At 56.4% G+C, this 17,807-nt stretch overlaps 2 protein-coding genes across 12 annotated transcripts in view; one reads left to right on the top strand and one right to left on the bottom strand.

Moving 5' to 3' along the window:
* LOC309629981 (uncharacterized protein) overlaps positions 1 to 11,233 on the bottom strand; it is a gene marked incomplete at its 5' end in the record, with an annotated part of 85,222 nt that extends 73,989 nt beyond the window's left edge. For 2 of the 10 annotated variants that reach the window (XR_014245348.1, XR_014245349.1), the window contains one exon: positions 10,402 to 10,826. Coding sequence is in view for 2 of the 10 variants with exons in the window: in XM_082394595.1 (XP_082250721.1) it covers positions 10,857 to 11,233 (377 nt within the window). Of the gene's footprint in view, positions 1 to 5,304; positions 6,598 to 10,401; positions 10,827 to 10,856 lie in introns of those variants that run through there. The other 8 variants (XM_082394595.1, XM_082394594.1, XR_014245346.1 and 5 more) reach the window with 7 other exon arrangements.
* A 467-nt stretch (positions 11,234 to 11,700) lies between these two features.
* SIM2 (SIM bHLH transcription factor 2) overlaps positions 11,701 to 17,807 on the top strand; it is a 46,368-nt gene continuing 40,261 nt past the window's right edge. For both annotated transcript variants that reach the window (XM_082394588.1, XM_082394587.1), the window contains exon 1: positions 11,701 to 11,882. In XM_082394588.1, the coding sequence (XP_082250714.1) occupies positions 11,708 to 11,882 (175 nt within the window). In that variant the 5' untranslated portion in view covers positions 11,701 to 11,707. The remainder of the gene's footprint in view (positions 11,883 to 17,807) is intronic.

Genomic DNA, 17,807 nt, shown 5'->3' with positions numbered 1-17,807 from the left:
GACAGACAAAGCATGCACCCCAGATCCAGAAGATCTGGGCCCCTAGACCAGCCTCAGTACTCATTAGCCATGTGGTTTGGAGCCAAGTCTCAAAAATCCAGTAGATTCTAGGCACTGGAAGAGTTCCTAGTGAAAGTAACACTCCACACCAAGTTAGTAAGAGCTGGATTAAATCCCAGCTCTGTCCCTTACCAGCTGTGTGGCATGAGCCTGTGGTCATTTAGAAATGGCCAGAAAGGAGGCAGCAGCAGTTGGGAGTGGGTGAGTGAAAGGGAGATCTGAGGGAAACTGCTTGGTTATAATTTCTTCTTTTCTTTAATCAGAGTGTAACTTTCATATAGTTAAATATTAAAACATACACAAGTCTTAAGTATGGGGCTTGATGAATTTTTCACATGAATCTCATATAACCACAACCCAGATCAAGATACAGAACATTTCCAACACCCAGTAGATATAATTTTTAAAGCGAAAATACCAAAACCCAAATCTCAGGACCTCTGATAGGTTACCACAATCAGTGCTACCAGCCACAGAGCTGATTTCTGACTAGTGGAGATGAGCTTATAGTCTCATTCTTCTGGTGACCAAGAGCACTACTTATAAACTAGTCTGCTGGACGTGGGCATACAGTTGAAGCCCGTAAATATGACTTAGAACAGAGTTTTAACGTGTACTAAGCTAACTGGCCGATCCAAGGATGAAATCTACACTCTTGCCCTCTCCTTAACACCAAACTCAAATGTACTAGTTACCCAGGCCAGATTTTCCTTGTTATAAAATTTATTAAATATTTATCATAAAATTGTTGCAAGGCAAAAATAAAAGTTGGAGGCATATTATTCATTACAGCCAAAAGGTGGAAACAACTCAAATGACCATCAACGAATGAATGGATAAAGAAAAGGCGGTATATCCATACAATGGAATATTATTCGGCCGTAAAAAGGAATGAAGTCCTGATACATCCCACAACATGGATGAGCTGTGAAAACGTCATGCTAAGTGAAAGAAGCCGGATACATAAGACCACATACCATATGATTCTATTCATATGAAAGTCCAGAATAGGGAAATCCAGAGACAAAGTAGATTAGTGGCTGCTTAGAACGGGTGATAGGAGTTGGAGAATAGGGAGTTAATAGCTAATGGGGTTCCTTTCTGAGGTCATGAAAATGTTCTAAAATTGACTGTGAGGATGATTGCACATATCTCTGGACATACTAAAAACCACTGAATTGTACACTTCAAATTGGTGAATTGTATGATACATGATTTTAGTTAAAATTCATAGTCTCCTTAGGAGGTAGCGTCTATCCCCAATGTACAGATCACAGAACTCAGGGTTAAAGAGAAGCCAAACTAGATTTGACACCAAATCTTGCCCTCTTAACCACTGTGCAAATACTCATTTAAAAAAGGCATTTTTCACATTAGAAATGATTTCCATAGGACATCATTTCTTATCTCTTAGTTGATGAGAAATAGAATTACTAGCTCAAAAGCTGTGAACATTTCTAAGAACCTTGATACACATTAGAAGGCCAGATTCTCAGTCAAGGTTATCATCAGGATGGAGAATGCCTCCATGGCAGGGACTCGCTTTTATCATGCGAATGCCTGGCTCTGCGCCTGGCACACTGTGGCCACTCAGGGATATCTCCTGAATGAGTAACAGCATGTGTGCAAGCAGGAGAGCGGGAGGACTCCCCAGTGCAAAGAACTGCACTCCTTTTGATACATAACGTACAAGCTCCTAAGTGAGGCCAGCTCTAGACTACACATGAATAATGAGCGCCTGGAACATGCAGCCCTCGATCTGTCTGCTTTAGCCACCTTCACACGCCAGGTGACTCACCACACAGTCCCCTGATTTAGTTGACTGCGAAGAGGTCGAAAATGACTTAATAAGTTACACCACAGCGCATCTGGGTTACCACACACACGGGGTTGGAAATTGCATCTATTCTTTTAGGTAGTAGTTCAGTGGGAGCATTTTTTAGCAAGTGCAACTGTTTCTGTTTGGATTATTTAATAGCTTCCCTAGTAAATGCTGATTCTCCATATAAATATTAGCAACTGACATACATAGCCACAGTCCATCAATGCCCAAAATAAGTTAGACTATAAACCCAATGCCTTTGGAAGCTGCATTAACCAGTGCAGGCCACTAAATTGCCTTGACAAGCCCGGCCCTACTTCTCCACCAGGAAGCAGTTGTACCTATATCATCACAACCACCTAAAGAGGTTTGCTAAAACCTTGGGATCTCAATGAACTGCTTTTTCCTGCAGAGCAAAGTTTGGTGGCAAGAGGGTCTGTCTTGAGAATTTCACCACTCAGGTGCCAAACCACCTCATCTGACCTGTAATCAGGCGGGTCTATGTTCCAGTGGGTTCATTCTTTCAGAGTCTATCACATGGGGTTTTCCCCAGTCTTTACTGCCCCTTAAAAAAAACCCAAACCCTACGGTTATTAAAGATACTCCTTTTAGTGTTACCTTACTCACTTCTTGTACTATACTATTCAGGGATCTTTAAAGGGATGGAATTATAACTTGTATTATCAATATAGGAAATACCTGGAGAAAATGCAGATGCCCTTTGGCTCATATTCCACAGGCTGCTCTCCTGTCTATGAAACTATATCAGGTCCTCCTGGCACAGTCAGAGGAAGGCTGAGAGGCAGTCTTACCCAACCAGACCTTAATGATTTTATTTATTCCACATGGCCTAAAAACATGTTTGAACATAACTTGCCATAATTTTTCTGGTGATTTCTATGAATCATTTTTTAATTATGAATTATGTTTTTTAGAGACACTCCTGAGAAATTCTACCCAAGGTTCCCTTGACAACCATCTCGTAAAGTATCTAAAGTGAAGCTGCTTCCACAACCAATGCAGAAAATCAACTTTAAAGCATAGATTCCTAAAAGATCCATTAGTCATCTTTGCTGAGAATGAATCTCAGATTCACACATGCAAAGGGTCGCTGAGAAATTCAGATCCACCCACATAACTAGCAAAATACATTTACTGTCAAACAAGGTTCAAAGGACTTTTGTACAAATATAAATTTTCTAACTTCACTTGGAGCATTTTTTTCTTTTCTTCTAGCTAGGGATTTTCTCTGTGTGTCTAAATTATTGCCTTTCTACCCTCGGCTGAAAGTTTTCAGCTTTTACAGGATCTGCTACGTCTACCGCAGGAAGGACCTTTTGCCTGCTGGATCAATCCAGGCCACTCAGAAATTAAAGTGTTTGTGCGCGATAATGAGCACAAATTTCCATTTCTGGGATTTACTTAGGAAAATCTAACTGCTGGATCTCAAACAATCAGGTAAGGTCCAAGTACTCTTAAAGGACAGTTGGGCAGGGGGTTAGCCTGGAAATTCTAGCACTTTCTGCAGGTGCAGCTTCCCCAGCTTCCACTTTCCTTCCTTTGGCAGAGTTGACAGCTTCTGCAAAAATAACGATGTAGACATCAAGCTAAACAGAAATATAAATAGGTCAATTAGCTTTCAACGGAGCACTCTTTATGTTGCTTAAACAGGGAGGTATTTTCTGGTCAATTACTTTAAGTAGACATCAATAAACACTAAAATTATTTGTGCATGAGGAGTCATGGCGCTGGGCTTTTCCCTCCCTGGCCCCCAACGGTCCAGGGAGTAAACCGGACTCACACAGGCGCTTTCCTGTGCTCACTACCGTGTTTAAAGTGTTCAACACGTGTTTGAGGCTATCGCTTTCGGTCCAGACCGTGCTGAGAGCCCCAAAAGACGTGGCACCTGGCGCCTGTTGCCTCGCCAGGTCACCGGGCCACTCTCCTCCGACGGCGTTCACCACCGCCCGTTTCTTTCCCCACGCCGTCTTGTATTTATTCAAAAGTTAGATTTCGCAATAAACTCTTCCAAGTATCCACCTCTCCCCGCCCCCCACGCCCTGCTCAGGGCCCGGCAATTGGTAGGAACGCTTCAAAATGAAATGCGAGATTGAAACTAGGTCTCACACCACCATAATAAAGCGGTTTAATGAGCTTCGATCTTGGGAACGGCGTAGCATTTGCACAACTCCATGAAGCCACGCGCACACTCACACCCTGACCACCCCTCCCGTAAAAGGGAAAGCGAAGACAAAGTGCCCCTGAACGTGAAAATCTGCCCGGCGCCCGAAGGCTCACCCCGCCTGGTTCAAAAGCTTCTGGGAGAGAAGTACAGAGAAAATTCCGTACTCAGATTAAATAATGTCTTTGTCTACACCCGCTGGGCGAAAAGAACGTTGGTGCTATAACCAAGATGATTTTGTTTCCGCTCTCTAAAAAATGAAGACGGTGCTGAAGTCGGGGCCAAAAATATTCATAAGCCACACAGTTTGGATCCACCCTGTAGTTTATCAGCTAACCGATACTTTTGCCAGGGAAAATATTCCTGAATTGAGGGAAAGTGTTAAATTTAAAATTCTGCTTTTATACGAAAACGTGCTCTACCCCGTGCCTCCTCCTCCAGGGTATTTGCTCTGGCACCTAAAAGGAATTCTGTCTTGGGGCAGTTAAGAGGGGGAGAAGAACGGCGGAGGGGAGCTGGACCTTCTTCCTCAGTCTGGGAACCACGCCGGATCTCCCTCCAAGAAGGCTGAGCCGCCAGCGTGAGAACTCGACTCCAGATCCGGTCTTAAGAGCGCGCGAGCTGGGGACGGCTCGGGGATCTTTGGCGAAGCCAAGATGAAAGTACGGGCACCTTAATTTCCACCAGACTTCCCTTCATCCACATACACCGGCTCTCACCCACTCCCCAGACCTCACGCGGGCCCCGGGTCGCTCTGGTCCCTACTTCCCACGTGGAAAGAATCCGGGGGGAGGAGCGGAGCCGAGGCCGAGCGAGTACAGGGGGCACGGGAGACGGGCTAGCGCCAGACGAGGTCCGCACGGCCCCACTCACGCAAGTGAGCGTGCCGCACACCTCCCAGCGCGCACAGCCGCGTCCGCTCCAGCTCCCCGCCCGCTTGGCTACGTGCGGACCGAGGCCCTCCCCAGTGTACACTGCGCCCCAGCCGTGAACGCTGCGCGCACGCGTGCTCTCGAGCTCCCCACTCCCTCGTGCACTGCGCCCGCTCCGTGCGCACCGAGGCCCCTGACCCCTCCGTGTGTACTGAGCCTCTCCAGTGGCCGTGCGCATTGCGCCCCCTTCCGCCAACCTGCCCAGGCCGCGTTTCTAACCACGCGGGCGATCCCGAGACTCCGAGAGCGCAAAAGGCGGGAACCACACCGCAAAGTCTGTCCGAGACAATCTCCTTCTGGGCCCTCACCCAGCGTGGGGAGTAGGAGTTCCGAGTCTCTTCTGCGGAATTGAGAAGACCTCTGGCGACGGGGAAGCCTGAAGCTCGGCCCGTGTCCCCGAGTGGGACCCGCAGGTTCCAAAGCCGGATTTCGTCCCAGGACAGGGAGACCCGGCGAGGGGGCCCCGCCACCGCCTGCGTACCATGCCGGATGGGGTGCGGTCCCCCTACCGGCGTGGCCCCCCGCCGCTCTGAAGTCTGGCTTTGGCGCGCCCAAAACCTCTGACGCGGGACGGCCCTCTGCTGTGGGCGTCTCCTCCTTCTCCTCCACGGATGGAAGAGTGTGTTCCCGGATACACACCTCTCAGGAAACCCGCCTTCCATGCCAGCCCTTAAAACTAAAGAAAAAAATAAAAATCTGCGCGAAGAAGGAAGATGCCCACACCCCGGGTTGGGACGGCTGCGCGCGCTCAGGCCAGGCTGGAGGGAGCCGACCCAGCCGGCCCGCCTGCCCGCTGGCCTTTGTGTAACTTTCTCTACTAAACCGCGAATGAATTAGCGTACCTCTTCCTACAGATTTGTTCAGATTAGGGAGGTTTCCCTCAGTGTTCGCTTTGCTTTGCGAACATTATATTAATAATTATATTAATTAAATAAAACGAGTTTGTGTCTTTAAAGTATTGTAATAGCCCTATATTATAGTCAGCCTTACATTAAGGGTTGGCTGTTACTATTATTACCTGCTAGGAAAAGAAAATTAAGCCTATCATGTTTGTGCTTTCTTTGATGTGCAGAAATATGTGTCTCTGGTGGGTAGATTTTTTTTTTTTTTTTAAGGAAAAGTTTTGGTTGATGTTTTTGAAAGGCGGTTTCAGCGCCGTCGTTAATGAACTCATTGGTTTTCGGATTTCAAGGCGGCATGTCATTGATATAACCACTGAGGAATTTCAGCGCACACCAGACTGCAAAGACTCCTCCAGCTCAAGGGTTTCCAGGCACGATCGCGGGCTCGCTGGAGGCGAAAAGCGAGGTTTCGCCGGGGAGCGGATGGGCTGCCTCTTCCCGAACCAGGATTTTGAGGCGACGTTTCTGTTAAGCCGGAGCGAGAGCACTCTGGGAGCGGGCTGCGGGGGCTTCGTGCCGCCGGGTCGTAGAAGGGTCGCAGGAGGTCGGCGCAGGACACTCGGCTCCCCTCTCCTTCGGCCCGGATCCCTGGCCGGTCCCTGAGCGCCGCTCCTGGGCGCCGGGCGCTGCAGAATCCTCGCTCTCTCCGGAGGACGCTGGATGTGTGTGCACGGGGAGGGGTGCCGAAGTCCCGGGCACCTTCTCAGAGACGGGGGAGAAAGCGGGAATGGGTCTGGGAGACAGCGAAGGAGTGCAGAGGAAAGGGCTGCCCTCTCACCACCACCACCCCCGCCCCCCAGGTAAAATTAGAAGAAACGTGGGGCCGTTTCCCCAAACCTGGCGCGGCTTCCATGGCTCCCCGTGGCCCTCGCTGGGGACTGTGCTAATCACTACAATTAATTACCAGTGACACTGATTTTGATCCCTAAATGCAACGCCTTGAGTGAGGGAGAGAAGTAGGCAGTAGCTATTCTGTTCCTCGGATAGGAGGCACTGCCCCAGAGGGCCCCCTCAAGCCCGCAATCCCAGAACCCGAAGTCGTCCGGGACAACCAAGTCCGAGAAGGACTGCGCTCTTTTCGGAATCCCAGGGAGCAGAGTCTGCCTCGAGCAGGCTGGGATACGCGACTGGGAGGTGGGAATAATCCCGCACTGGGTGGTGCCTCTTTCCCTCCCCTCCCTGTCCCACCCCCACCCCCCGCAGAGCCACTTGGGGCACCCTGCCGAGGACCGAACACACAAGCACCAAGGGACCCCAGGACCCTGTGCAGGAGGGCGGATCTGCCCTAGTTACTGTGACGTAATCAAATAATCAGAGAGAAGCCGACCAACCTAAAAGCAAACACTTTCTCCTAAGGGGTAACTTCCAGTGAAATAACTTATTAAAAGCAAAACAAAACAAAAAGAAATAAACTTCTCTCCCTCTACTACTTAGGAATGTGTGAGCAGAGCGAGTTACTGTCTCGACCTCTCAGGGAACGAATCATTACGAAATTGCTCTGGATATCTGTAATTACTTTTACTCAATGGGTAGTAATATTGTAATTGTTGTCCGAGCCTTTCTGGGAGTAGCAATGACCGCAGAAAAAGTTGATGACCGCAGAAAAGTTTCCTTTTCTTACACAAGGAAAGGAGTGAAAAATCGAAGTACCTTTTCAGATAGCTTAGACCAAACGCGCCTCCCAGCCTTGAAATACTCATATTTTGTGATGCTGAACCCAAGCGGAATTTTCTGAAGTAACCACATCATGCTAATTGCCTGTGCAGACAAGAGTTTATAAGTCGAATAGGTTCACATCTCCATAGTCCTGGGTTTTCTGCTGTCTCGGCTTGTTTGGGCGGTTGAAGTTCTCCTTAAACACCACTTCAGAGGTTCCAACCCCTTCCCCCAAATCTAGTGCTAGGCCTGGGAGAAGTCCTCCCCTCCCCACCTCCTTAGGGACAAAGTCTCTGATCCCTTTCTGCCACCGCAGCAGCCCATCCCTAGTGGAACATCTGCGCGTTTTCCCCTTGATCTCACGCGAAAGTCGGTTTCCGCGGAGGATGGGCCTCAGGTAGGCGCCGGGTGCGGCCCCGGGGAAAAACAGTTGCGGAGCATCTGAAGCGGAAAATCCAAGCAGATGTGAGGCGGCCGGGCCCCGCCCCTTTCCTCTTAGGGCCTCAATTTCTTCCAGATCAGTTTCCTAATGGAAAATTTCTAAGAGGTGGGGGGTATGCGGAGGCGTGCTCGTGCGCCTCGGGGTGCGCCTAGGCGCTGGAAGCAGGACAGACTGGGGCTGGTGGCGTCCCGCAAGCGCGGCAAAAGCTTATTGGACTCAAGGTGTCCGACCCCTCTTTCCACCTGCCCTCTTCCTGCCCCCAGCCTCTCGTCATTCTAGATTCTGCCAACTCCTTCTGGGCCAGTAGGAGAACCGCCGTTTCTGGGTGATGCCCGGGACTGAGGGGTCTTTCGTTGCCCTATGCTTCTCCCCTGCGGGCCCGTCTCCGTGCTCTGCGCGACGCGCTCGACTTTCGACTCAAAGTATAGACTAGGAGGTACTACCTGCACCAGGAGCCCTGGAGCAAGGAATACGCAGTAGGTGTCCCAACCGGCGGCCACCGGCCGGCTTCTCATCACTCCAATTAGCACGCGTTTAGTGCTTTTTCCAATTTACACAGAGCTTCTATCCTGTGGGTGTCCTAAGGGCCTCAGGCTTTCCCTTCGGCAGGGAGAGCCCTGGGACGACCCCATCCAAGCTCAGGGGTTCTTCCTTCGCCATTCCACGCAGACATGACTATTCTTCCCATCTGGGGAAGCCTCGAAGTTCGCGCCTAAGTACTTTGCGTTTTTTCGGTGGTGCTGTGTGGGAGCCCAGGCCCATCTCCGCGCGCTGTGTGTGTGTGTTGAATGAATGTGTTGGGGGGAGGGTGATAAAAGGCCCACTTGGGCGTTTGCTGGGGCACACTGTGGGCCCTAAAGTGCCCCACAGCCAAACATCTGCGAATCTTCAAACGCTCCGTTATGCTACGTCTCACACCACGCGATTCGAACCTGTCTCGCAGATGCAACAGCGGCTGCCACTGCTGAAGACCGGGTATCGAGATCTCAAGTACAATTTCCCGTGAAATCCGGGAACTTTGGTTTAAGGAACGTTTCTGTTCCTGTTACTTGTCGAGTTTCTCCCACTTCCACTTAACCATGTTTCTGCGATCTGGGTAATCCCTTTCAAGCCCAGGAGGAATTCTCCCGGGTCCATAATTGAGGATCGGAAATCGTGGGTGTGAGGGAAGCCTTAAATCCTCCCGAAGCCAGGAAGGTGCCGGAGCGCACACGGGGGCGGCCTGAGCAAGCGGCGGCGGGGCCCAGCCGGCAATCCCTTCCCCCCTGGAGCTCCTTCTCCCGGAAGCCGGGAGACCACAGCTGTCCCCGCAGCGGGGTGCTGGACTCCGGGCGGGGAAGCGGGCCGGGAGCCTTGCGTTTGGCCACTGCGTACCCGAGCCGCTCGCGCGCCCCATCCCCGACCCTCTGCGAGCACGGCTGGAAAAAGGAAAGCGCTCCTGGATCCGAAACCCCAAGGAAAAGTGCTGGTTCCTACGTGCGCCCGGCATTTGGTGGGGAGGCACCAACTCCTAAGCTCGCGCGGCTCGGGGGTTTCGAGCAAGGCCACGGCTGTGGGTTCCGCAGGGCGCCGGGGCAGGTGAGGCCGAGCCGGGGTCTGCGCACGCTGTCCTGCCCGCCGAGGGAACTACGACGCCTCCAACGCCATCGAACTTCTGACCTTCAAAGGGGTCCCTGGAAAGGGTCACGAGCGCCTGCTGCCGACAAGGTCGCCGTAGGCCCTGCCCTCGAGACGCGGGGGAGGGAGGCGAGTACCAAGTCATTGTAATGGCAGTGAGCGCGCGGAGCCGCAGGCTCCTCCCGGGCCGGGGGCGAGAGAAGGCACCTCGACGGAGATCCTAGCGCTGGGCCCCAAGGCTCCGGCGTCTCCCCTCCCGAGCTGACCTCCAGATCAGGCCCCCACAGCCTACAGCCTCGGCACGCGTCCGAGGGACCCCAGGACCCCGCGCCCTGCGTCCACTGCGGCTGCCCTCTGACCCCGCGCGCCAGGAAGCTGGAGTCCTCCCAGAGCATGCGTCCACACCGCGTCCGGAGGGCTCGGGCTTCTAGAAGGGAAGGGATGGGGGGCTACCTCGTGGCCGGGGTAGCTAGGAGGATCCTCCGGGGTTGCAGGCACAGGGTCGGGGTGGGGTGGGGTATACTCGAGGTCCCGTGTGGCCCTGAGGGAAAGCGCCGGGACGCCCTACGGCCGGCCGCGTCTCCGACTGCGCCTCCCTACGCCAACTGCCTCCTGCCCGCATCACCCTGGCCACCACGAACGCTTGTCCGATGACCCTCGCTCGGTGCTCCTCGCCCTGAAGCACCCGCCTCAGCCGGCTTCCCTGAAATTCCTGCCGCACTGGACCGGGCTTCAGGGACGGGTACTATTGGGCCCTGTTCCCGCCGCTGCCCTGGGCAAGGCCTCACCGGTAGGTTCGGCTCCCCCGCCCCTCTCTCCGTCCGATCCGCGCGTCCTCGCGGCCTCCAACCCCTCCAGGGAAGGCGCCCATCTCCTTTCGCTCTACCGTTTACAGGAGAGAAAGGGCATAAGGGTCACTTCCGAGCCCTACTCGCGCCGCTTCCCGGGGAGGGGGGTGGTCCTTCCCCTCCGGCCTCCCCCCCCACCACCACTTTCGGCTCTCGGACCTGCAAACTGGGGAGAGCGAGGGCTCGGGGCCCGCGCGGGCTCGGAGGACTCAGTCCTCCTCCGCAGGGCACTCAGGCAGCGCCCACCCAGTACCTGCGCGGGAGCCACAGAGGAGGTCTCCGCACCGCTTCCTCCCTCCCTTCCTCCTCCGCCCCTCCCCGCCGCTCCTCCTAGCGCCCAGGTCCCGCGATCCGCTCGCCAGAGCCGGTCCCCGCCGCGCGCCCTGTGCACTCACCGCGATTTCCTCGAGGCCGGGAGCGCGCGGGTCTCTCCTGGGAGAGTCCCTGGAGGCAGCGACGTGGAGGCGCGCCTGTGACTCCGGGGCCGCGGTGGGGTCGGTAGGCGAGATTGGCCGCCCCCGCCCCCGCCGCGGTCCCTCCCCCCCTTCCTGCCCCCCCTCCCCCCCGAGCCGCGGCGGCCGAGTGCTCCGCCCGAAGGCGGGTCCGCCATAAACAAACGCGGCTCGGTTGCACGTGGACCGCTGAGCTTCTGCGCCTCGCGACAGATCGCAGGCTCCGGGCGCCGCATCTCCAGGCACAGGGAACCGCCAGGGAGGGCAGGAGAGCGCACCCGGGCCGGGCCCCAGCCGCGTCCGCTCCCCTCCCGCTCCATGGCTCCGCAGCCGCAGCCGCCCGTGCGGTCCTCCAGCCCGGAGGGGCCTCGCGGCAGCGGATACGAACACCCGGTCAAGGACTAAACCGCACCGCCGCCTCCTCGCCGGCCGCTCTCCACCCCTAAGGAAAGCCGAGGCAGGGGAGACAAGAGGGAGAAAGGAAGAGCGAGCCGAAGCGAGCGGGAAGCCAGGGCTCTGGTCGCCGCGGAACAGTCCGGCCCGGAGAAGGCTGCGCCCGGGGCGGTGGCGGGAGGAGCGCGGGGCGGCGCCCCCGGGTTGCGCCGAGCTCCCGGCCCACGGCTGCAGAGAGGCGTCTTGGTGCCCCTGGTCGGCCCCACGCACCTGCCCGCGGCCGGCGCCCCACGTTCACCTGGTCTGCAGGGCCCCCTTCCCCATCGCCGCCGCTGCAGCCAGAGCGGAGCTCCGCGGGCCTGGAGCACGGCCGGGTCTAATATGCCCGGAGCCGAGGCGCGATGAAGGAGAAGTCCAAGAATGCGGCCAAGACCAGGAGGGAGAAGGAAAATGGCGAGTTTTATGAGCTGGCCAAGCTGCTCCCGCTGCCATCGGCCATCACCTCGCAGCTGGACAAGGCGTCCATCATCCGACTCACCACGAGCTACCTGAAGATGCGCGCTGTCTTTCCCGAAGGTGAGGCCGCAGGTGGGCGGCCGGGAGCGCTAGGGGACCCAAGCGGGGAGCCAGAGCTGGCACGGAGGGGCTGCCTGAGCCTTCCGGCCGGTGCCAAAACATCTTGGGGAGGTCGCTCCGGGAACTTCGGGTCCTCCTGGAGAGAGGGGCCAGGGCCCTGGTGAGAGACCAGGCCATCTTCTGGCCCAGGGCTGGGGGGTAGGGGGGGCGAACCAGGGATCGTTCCATGAGCGTACTAGTCCAATCTGGTCTTTCTTCTTTTCTTCCTTACTTTCTTCATTTCTTTAACTCCCCCTTTTTATTTTTTCCTTCCTACTTTCTTTCCGTGGAGGGGAAGCACAGTGCCCCCCCGGGGCCGGAAGTGAAGCGTCTTGCTGGTCCCTGGGAGAGAGTGGAGTACACCGGGAGACCCAGGCCCTGCAGGCCCCAGCTCCCAGCAGAGCACTTGCAGGGACTTGGGCCTCAGACTCGGGCCTCTCAGGTGGTCTCTTCTTCGCTCGCCGTTCTTGGGGCTGGGGCTCTGGAGGTCAGGGTGGGAGAGACTGCTCAAACAGGTGAGCCGAGATGGGGCAGGGGAGAAAGGGAGGCGGTTAATTCGGAAATGGCAGGCGGGCCTGAGCATAGTCTTGTTTTCTAGATTGGATTATAAGCCCGGAGGGGCAGGTGCCGTGGTGGGCAAGGGTCGCCAGGACCCACGGGCCCAGCAGGCTCTCAGTGGTCAGAAGTGGTGGCACACTGGGTGGGCATTCCCTGCCAGCACACGGCCTGTGGGTGACAGTAGCTGCCAGGCGGGCACCTCTGAGCAGCAGGGCTGGAGGAGGCCTGATCACCACGGCATCCCTTTTGGTGTCCCGGTGGTTCTGAACCGACCACCTTCCAATGTCTCTGTCCCCAGCCATGTTGGCTGCGGCCTGGCGGAAGGGATTAGGACGCTTGTCTGAGACGCTCTGCTCCAGCACCCGATGGGCAGCCCCCAACCTGAAGGCCGAGGAGCCACTAGAGCTGTGGCAGCCTCTGGAGCATCAGAAGCCAGTGCACGACTAGGGAGACAACTTTAGCCACAGGGCACGGGGAGGGTCGCTGCAGAGCCGCGACAGGTGTCTCTCCAGCGCAGGGCGCCTCCATTAAGGCAGTTCCAGGCCAGGCAATCGACCTAAAGTCAGTAAACTCGGCCTCTTTACGGTGGGCGCCCCTAAGTCTGTTATTTGTAATCGTCTCTGGGTCATAAACTGCCCTTTACACCACCTCCCAGGTGGAGATCCTAGGGCCTGTCCCCCAGCGTGACCTCCAGCTCTGCAGTGTGCTGGCTGGGGAGCCGAGCGCCACGGGACAGGGAGCCGAGGGGGCCAGAAGCGGTGGCCTGTCCTCACCGGAGCCTTCCAGCTGGGCTGTGCGGTCAGGCGGGCACTTTCCTCCCTGGAGCAGGAGCCTGTGACCTGACTGCCACAGCCCAGAGCTCTTAGAAGGGAAAGTTCTTTTCCTTTCCAACCCCGATCAACCGAGGTGCCCCCCTCCCACTCGTGCCCATCCGACTGGGAGCTGCGGCCCAGTGGACGCTATTTGTGGGCCCTCCACCGAAGTAGAGATGATTCCTCCCCTGCTGAAGTTTTCAGTGAAAATTAAAGGAGAATTGGGTTTTATAAGAGCCGAGTCTCCTTCCAACCCTGGGAGGAGGGATGGTAACTGGTTTGCTCGGGTGAACCGTTTCTTAATCCACATGCTGCAAAGCAGGTGTGGAGCCCAGACAGGACATAAGCCTTCTCTCCTGTCCCCCTCCCACCCCACTGGAAATACAAATTGCAAAGAAATGACCAGAAGAATAAATGATTTCAAGTAAGCCAGAAATTGAGGCCTGGAGAAAGGGGCTAATTGCTAGCCACTTGTTGTTGGGGGATTTCCAGGAAAGCGACTAAAAATTGGGAAGTGGTGTGTATATGCTCCTGCAAATATTAAACTGGGTCTGTAGGTTCCAGCGCTGCGAAGCGAGGCTGCAGGCCTTGGGACCCAGAATTGCTTGGCCCTGAGCAGGTTGCCGGGATGGGCTGGCTGTGGTCTGGCCCCTGAGCACCAGGCCCCTGTGCTTTGTTCCTAGTGGTCTAGTTGAGGGGCGGCCTGGGCGTCTCCTGGGGGTGACCATTGAGATTGGAACTCCAGGAGGGGTCGGGGAGAACTATGTGGCCCTAGAGTTTTGGAAATAGTCCTGAACCTAAGGGGTCCCGATTCATCCAAAATGGGGAGCAGGCGGTGATGTAGACCGCAGCGGCTCCTGCAGCGTTGAAGCAGCGAGCAGGGGCGCTCGCCGGCACGGTGGGCCAGCAGCCTCCGGACGCCTCCCTGCGCGTCCGGAGGCCTGGGGCCTGCAGACTTTCCCCCTCAAGTCAGTCTGCGACTGGAGAGTAGAGGAGCTGGGTGCCTGGGGCAGAGAAAAAGAAGAGTTTAGAAAGACCTCAATTACGCAAAATGACTCGTTCGCCCCTCCCGTGGCTCTGAAGGACGAAGGGTGGGAGCGCGGAAGCAGCATGCGAAACTGATTTAACCTGTTCTCGGGACACTGCGCCAGGGAGGCGGTGCGGGAGGCGGACGGGGCCTGGCGGAGCTGCGAGGGTCCGGACGCGGGCGTCGGGGAGGTTTCAGCGGCCAACCCGGTCCTGCGCCGCGGCGGGAACTCCCGGACCTGCTCCGGCTTTCGGCAGCGAACGGAAAGATACCGAGCGGACCCGATGTGGGGCAGCGTGGCCTCGCTGTTTGATAGCCAAGCCGGATCCCTGGGTGAAGAAGAATCTAGAAGCCAAGTTAGGACTTTGGGAGTTAGAAAATGAAGAGCGCAGTCCGAAGGAACCACAGGAATCGCCAGGCTAACCCTCAGTATTTGAGGAAATTGAGGCCTGAGAGGGGCGGGCCTTTCCCAAGGTCCCCCGCGAGGGCAGGGCAGGCGGGAAGGCCGCTGTGTCCCCTGTGCTTCTGTGCGCAGGAGAGGCCGCTGGCCTCGGCTCCTTTCTTCCCGAGACCCCCCAGGCAGGAGGAGAGAAAGAGGAGCTCGGAGAAGCCCCAGGGCAGGGGCAGAGAGGCGACTGGAGCCGGGCGGACACTCCGCGGGGAGGCCAGTCCGCAAGCTTGGGGGTGCTGGCAAGCCAGACAGCCGGTTCAAGGCTCGGCTCTGTCAAGCTGCCCCGCTGGGCCTCTGTCTCCTTGTCTGTAAAATGGGCCCATTAGCACCTCCATCGCTGCGCAGGGTTCCCGGGATCGGGTATGAGGAAGCAGGCGGGCGCAGGTGGAAATCTACCGTGTTCTTACTCCAGTCAGTCCTTCCTGTGAGCTCACTGCCTTCCTTGGGCCAGATGCGACCTTAACGGTGGCGCGCCCCACTCGGTGGACCTCCGGGACTCACTGCCTGGAGTTGGAAGATGAGCGGTTTTCTGGGTTTCCACCGTTTTCTCCCCTTTAACTGCGAACTGAGAAGTGGAAGGAAGAAGGGCAGGGAAGAGGGCAGGAGAGCAAGGCTGGCTGTGGCAGTGGATTCGGAATTGAAAGCTTAGTGAGTTAACGTGGTTGGGAAGGCCTGCTACTCACAGGGCTCAGGGAAACGCTGGGGCCCGGGGTCTCCCTGCCCTCTTTGCAGCATGGCCCTCACTTCTGGAGAGGGGGCACTTTGGAAACACAGAAGCACGCGGGGTGGGAGAAGTCTGCTGCTCTCCGGCCGTAGCTGCATGGTGACCACGCTGGGCAGCACGCGGGGCAAGTTCCGCCATCTGGTGACCCACGCTGGGCCTCAGGAGGTACGAGTCAGAGCTGCGGGAGCTCCCCCGCCAATCACCAGGGTTAGGCCTCTTCCTAGGAGCTGGGGTTCCCGTGCTCAGCTGTGGGGCAGAGGGTGGCCTCGCCCCTGGGCACTTGTACAGAAAGGGCTCGAGGAGGGACTGGCTGCAGGTCCCAGCTCAGGAGTGGAGCTGGAAGCTGGGGCTGATGGTGGGAAGAGAACAGAGCCCCTCCTCCCGCTCCCCACCAAGATCCCAGACAGGTGTGGGCGAGAGAGAGGCAGGGCCTGCACCACTCATCACAGCCTTTTACTCCAAAGAAGGGAACATGTCACACGCACAGTAAATGGGGTTGGAGGCCTGAATTATTCCAGTGGCTGGATTTGTCTGGGTTTAGATTCAGGCAGAGTCCTTCCCACTCGATGCGTGCGCGCGCACACACACACACACACACACACACACACCCCCACCCCTGAGTGCCAAGGGGAGGTGCGGGGGTTGGGGCGGTCCTAGAAATTGTTGTTGGGAATGGAAACGCTTTGATTTAGAGGGTTTGGTGAGGAGAAACTAGCCCTAACCCGACATGGAGTCACAGATCCGAGGCCTTTCCCTATCGCAGCCCGAAATAATGTAGTTGTTTTTTTTTTAAGTAGACTTATTTTTTAGAATAAAGTGGGTTTTTACAACCCTCTCCCCGTCTCTACTTGGAAGCCCGCCAGGCTGTGCGCCGGGTCCGGGAGGGAAAGTTCACAGAGGCGGAGCGGGAAGCTCGGCAGTGGTGATGGGAACCGCAGAGTTGCGGGGGCTCTGGAGGTTGGGAGCGAGGATGTGGAGCGCGGGCGCCGCAGATTCAGCACCCGGAGGCCAGCGCCCAAGACCGGCTCGGGGCGCTCCGGGGCGCGGACTGGAAGCCTGGCCGCCGCGGCGCTGGCCACGTGCGCTCCTGAGCGCGGGCTCGGCCGAGGCACCCTCCCATCCTGCAAGGTCTAAGCGTCAGGCGACCGGGTCTCGGGGCGCTTCCGTTGTCTGTGGTCTGTGCATGTACAACACTGGCCCGTGGCCAGGCAGGCCGGGCTGGAATCCCCTCCCTTCCCCCACCCAGACCAAACCCTGTCGGGGTGTCTCCACCTACCACCCCCTTCACACCCCCTCTGGGCCGCTGTGCAGCTGTGGGTTTCTAAAAGGGTGCAAAGGCCGGGCTTTTCAGGGACCCAGTGACCGCGAACCATTCCAAGGCCGGAAGAGGACTGAATTGCCACCATTTTAGATACCCAAGGTTGCCCTCGGGGAAGTGTGAGAACCGCTGTCCATCCTGGAAGTTCTTATCCAAGTCTAGACCCTTCTCTGGGGCAGGACCCATTGGTCACTGGCCACAGTGAGTCCTGCTCCCGGGTCCAGAGGAAGGAGCGAACCTAACTGCCTCCTTCAGGTCTCAACTCGTGTGTCCCCCTCATCTGACAGGGTGACCCTATCTCACAGTGAGGGAACCCCTGCACAGTGTCCCCTTTACTGGGAAATCAGATCGTTTATGTGATTTGATGTTTATGGTCTGTGACCTGCACCTGGCTGAGGACCTGGTACAGCAGGCACCCAAGAGCTGTTTGTTGACTGACTGACTGAGCACCCAGAGAGGAGGGGACCATATTTAGATAGCTTCTGTGGTGGGCAGGGCCTGACGGGGTTTAAACCAAACAGTCCGCTCGCTGAGTGTGGGTACAAGTGCAAGCACCCACAAACCCTTGGAGGCAGAGGGGAAAAGGGGACACTTGGCTCCCTTTCCCTGTGACCTAGTGGCTGACCCCCCTCCCCAGTGACCTGGCCATCTGGATTCCCAGTAGCAGGGAGTGCCCATTTGATTCCCCTATTGACACATGTAGGGCAAGCAGGACCCCAAACCCTGGCCGGAAACCACAGGCCAGGTTGGGAACCTCCCCCGCCTTGCTCCCCTGCAGTCATTGGGATGGGGTGGGCTGGGGACTTCCCAGAATCAGGCAAGACAGACCACCAATGGCTGATAACCTTGGAGGAGCTTAGCGCAGTCTTTCCGTACACTCCTTCCCTCATTTTTCTAACAAATAAAGCCCTTTGTTAGGTCTAGATAAGGGCCACAGGCCTAGTGCCTCACTTTTTCAGGAGTATGTATGGCTTTATAGTAACAAGATGATTTTTT

Source organism: Balaenoptera borealis, assembly GCF_965194805.1.
Source record: "Balaenoptera borealis genome assembly, chromosome: 5".
Lineage (NCBI taxonomy): Eukaryota > Metazoa > Chordata > Mammalia > Artiodactyla > Balaenopteridae > Balaenoptera > Balaenoptera borealis.
The sequence above is the reverse complement of the archived record's forward strand: the minus strand, read 5'-3'. Positions and strand labels throughout refer to the sequence as shown.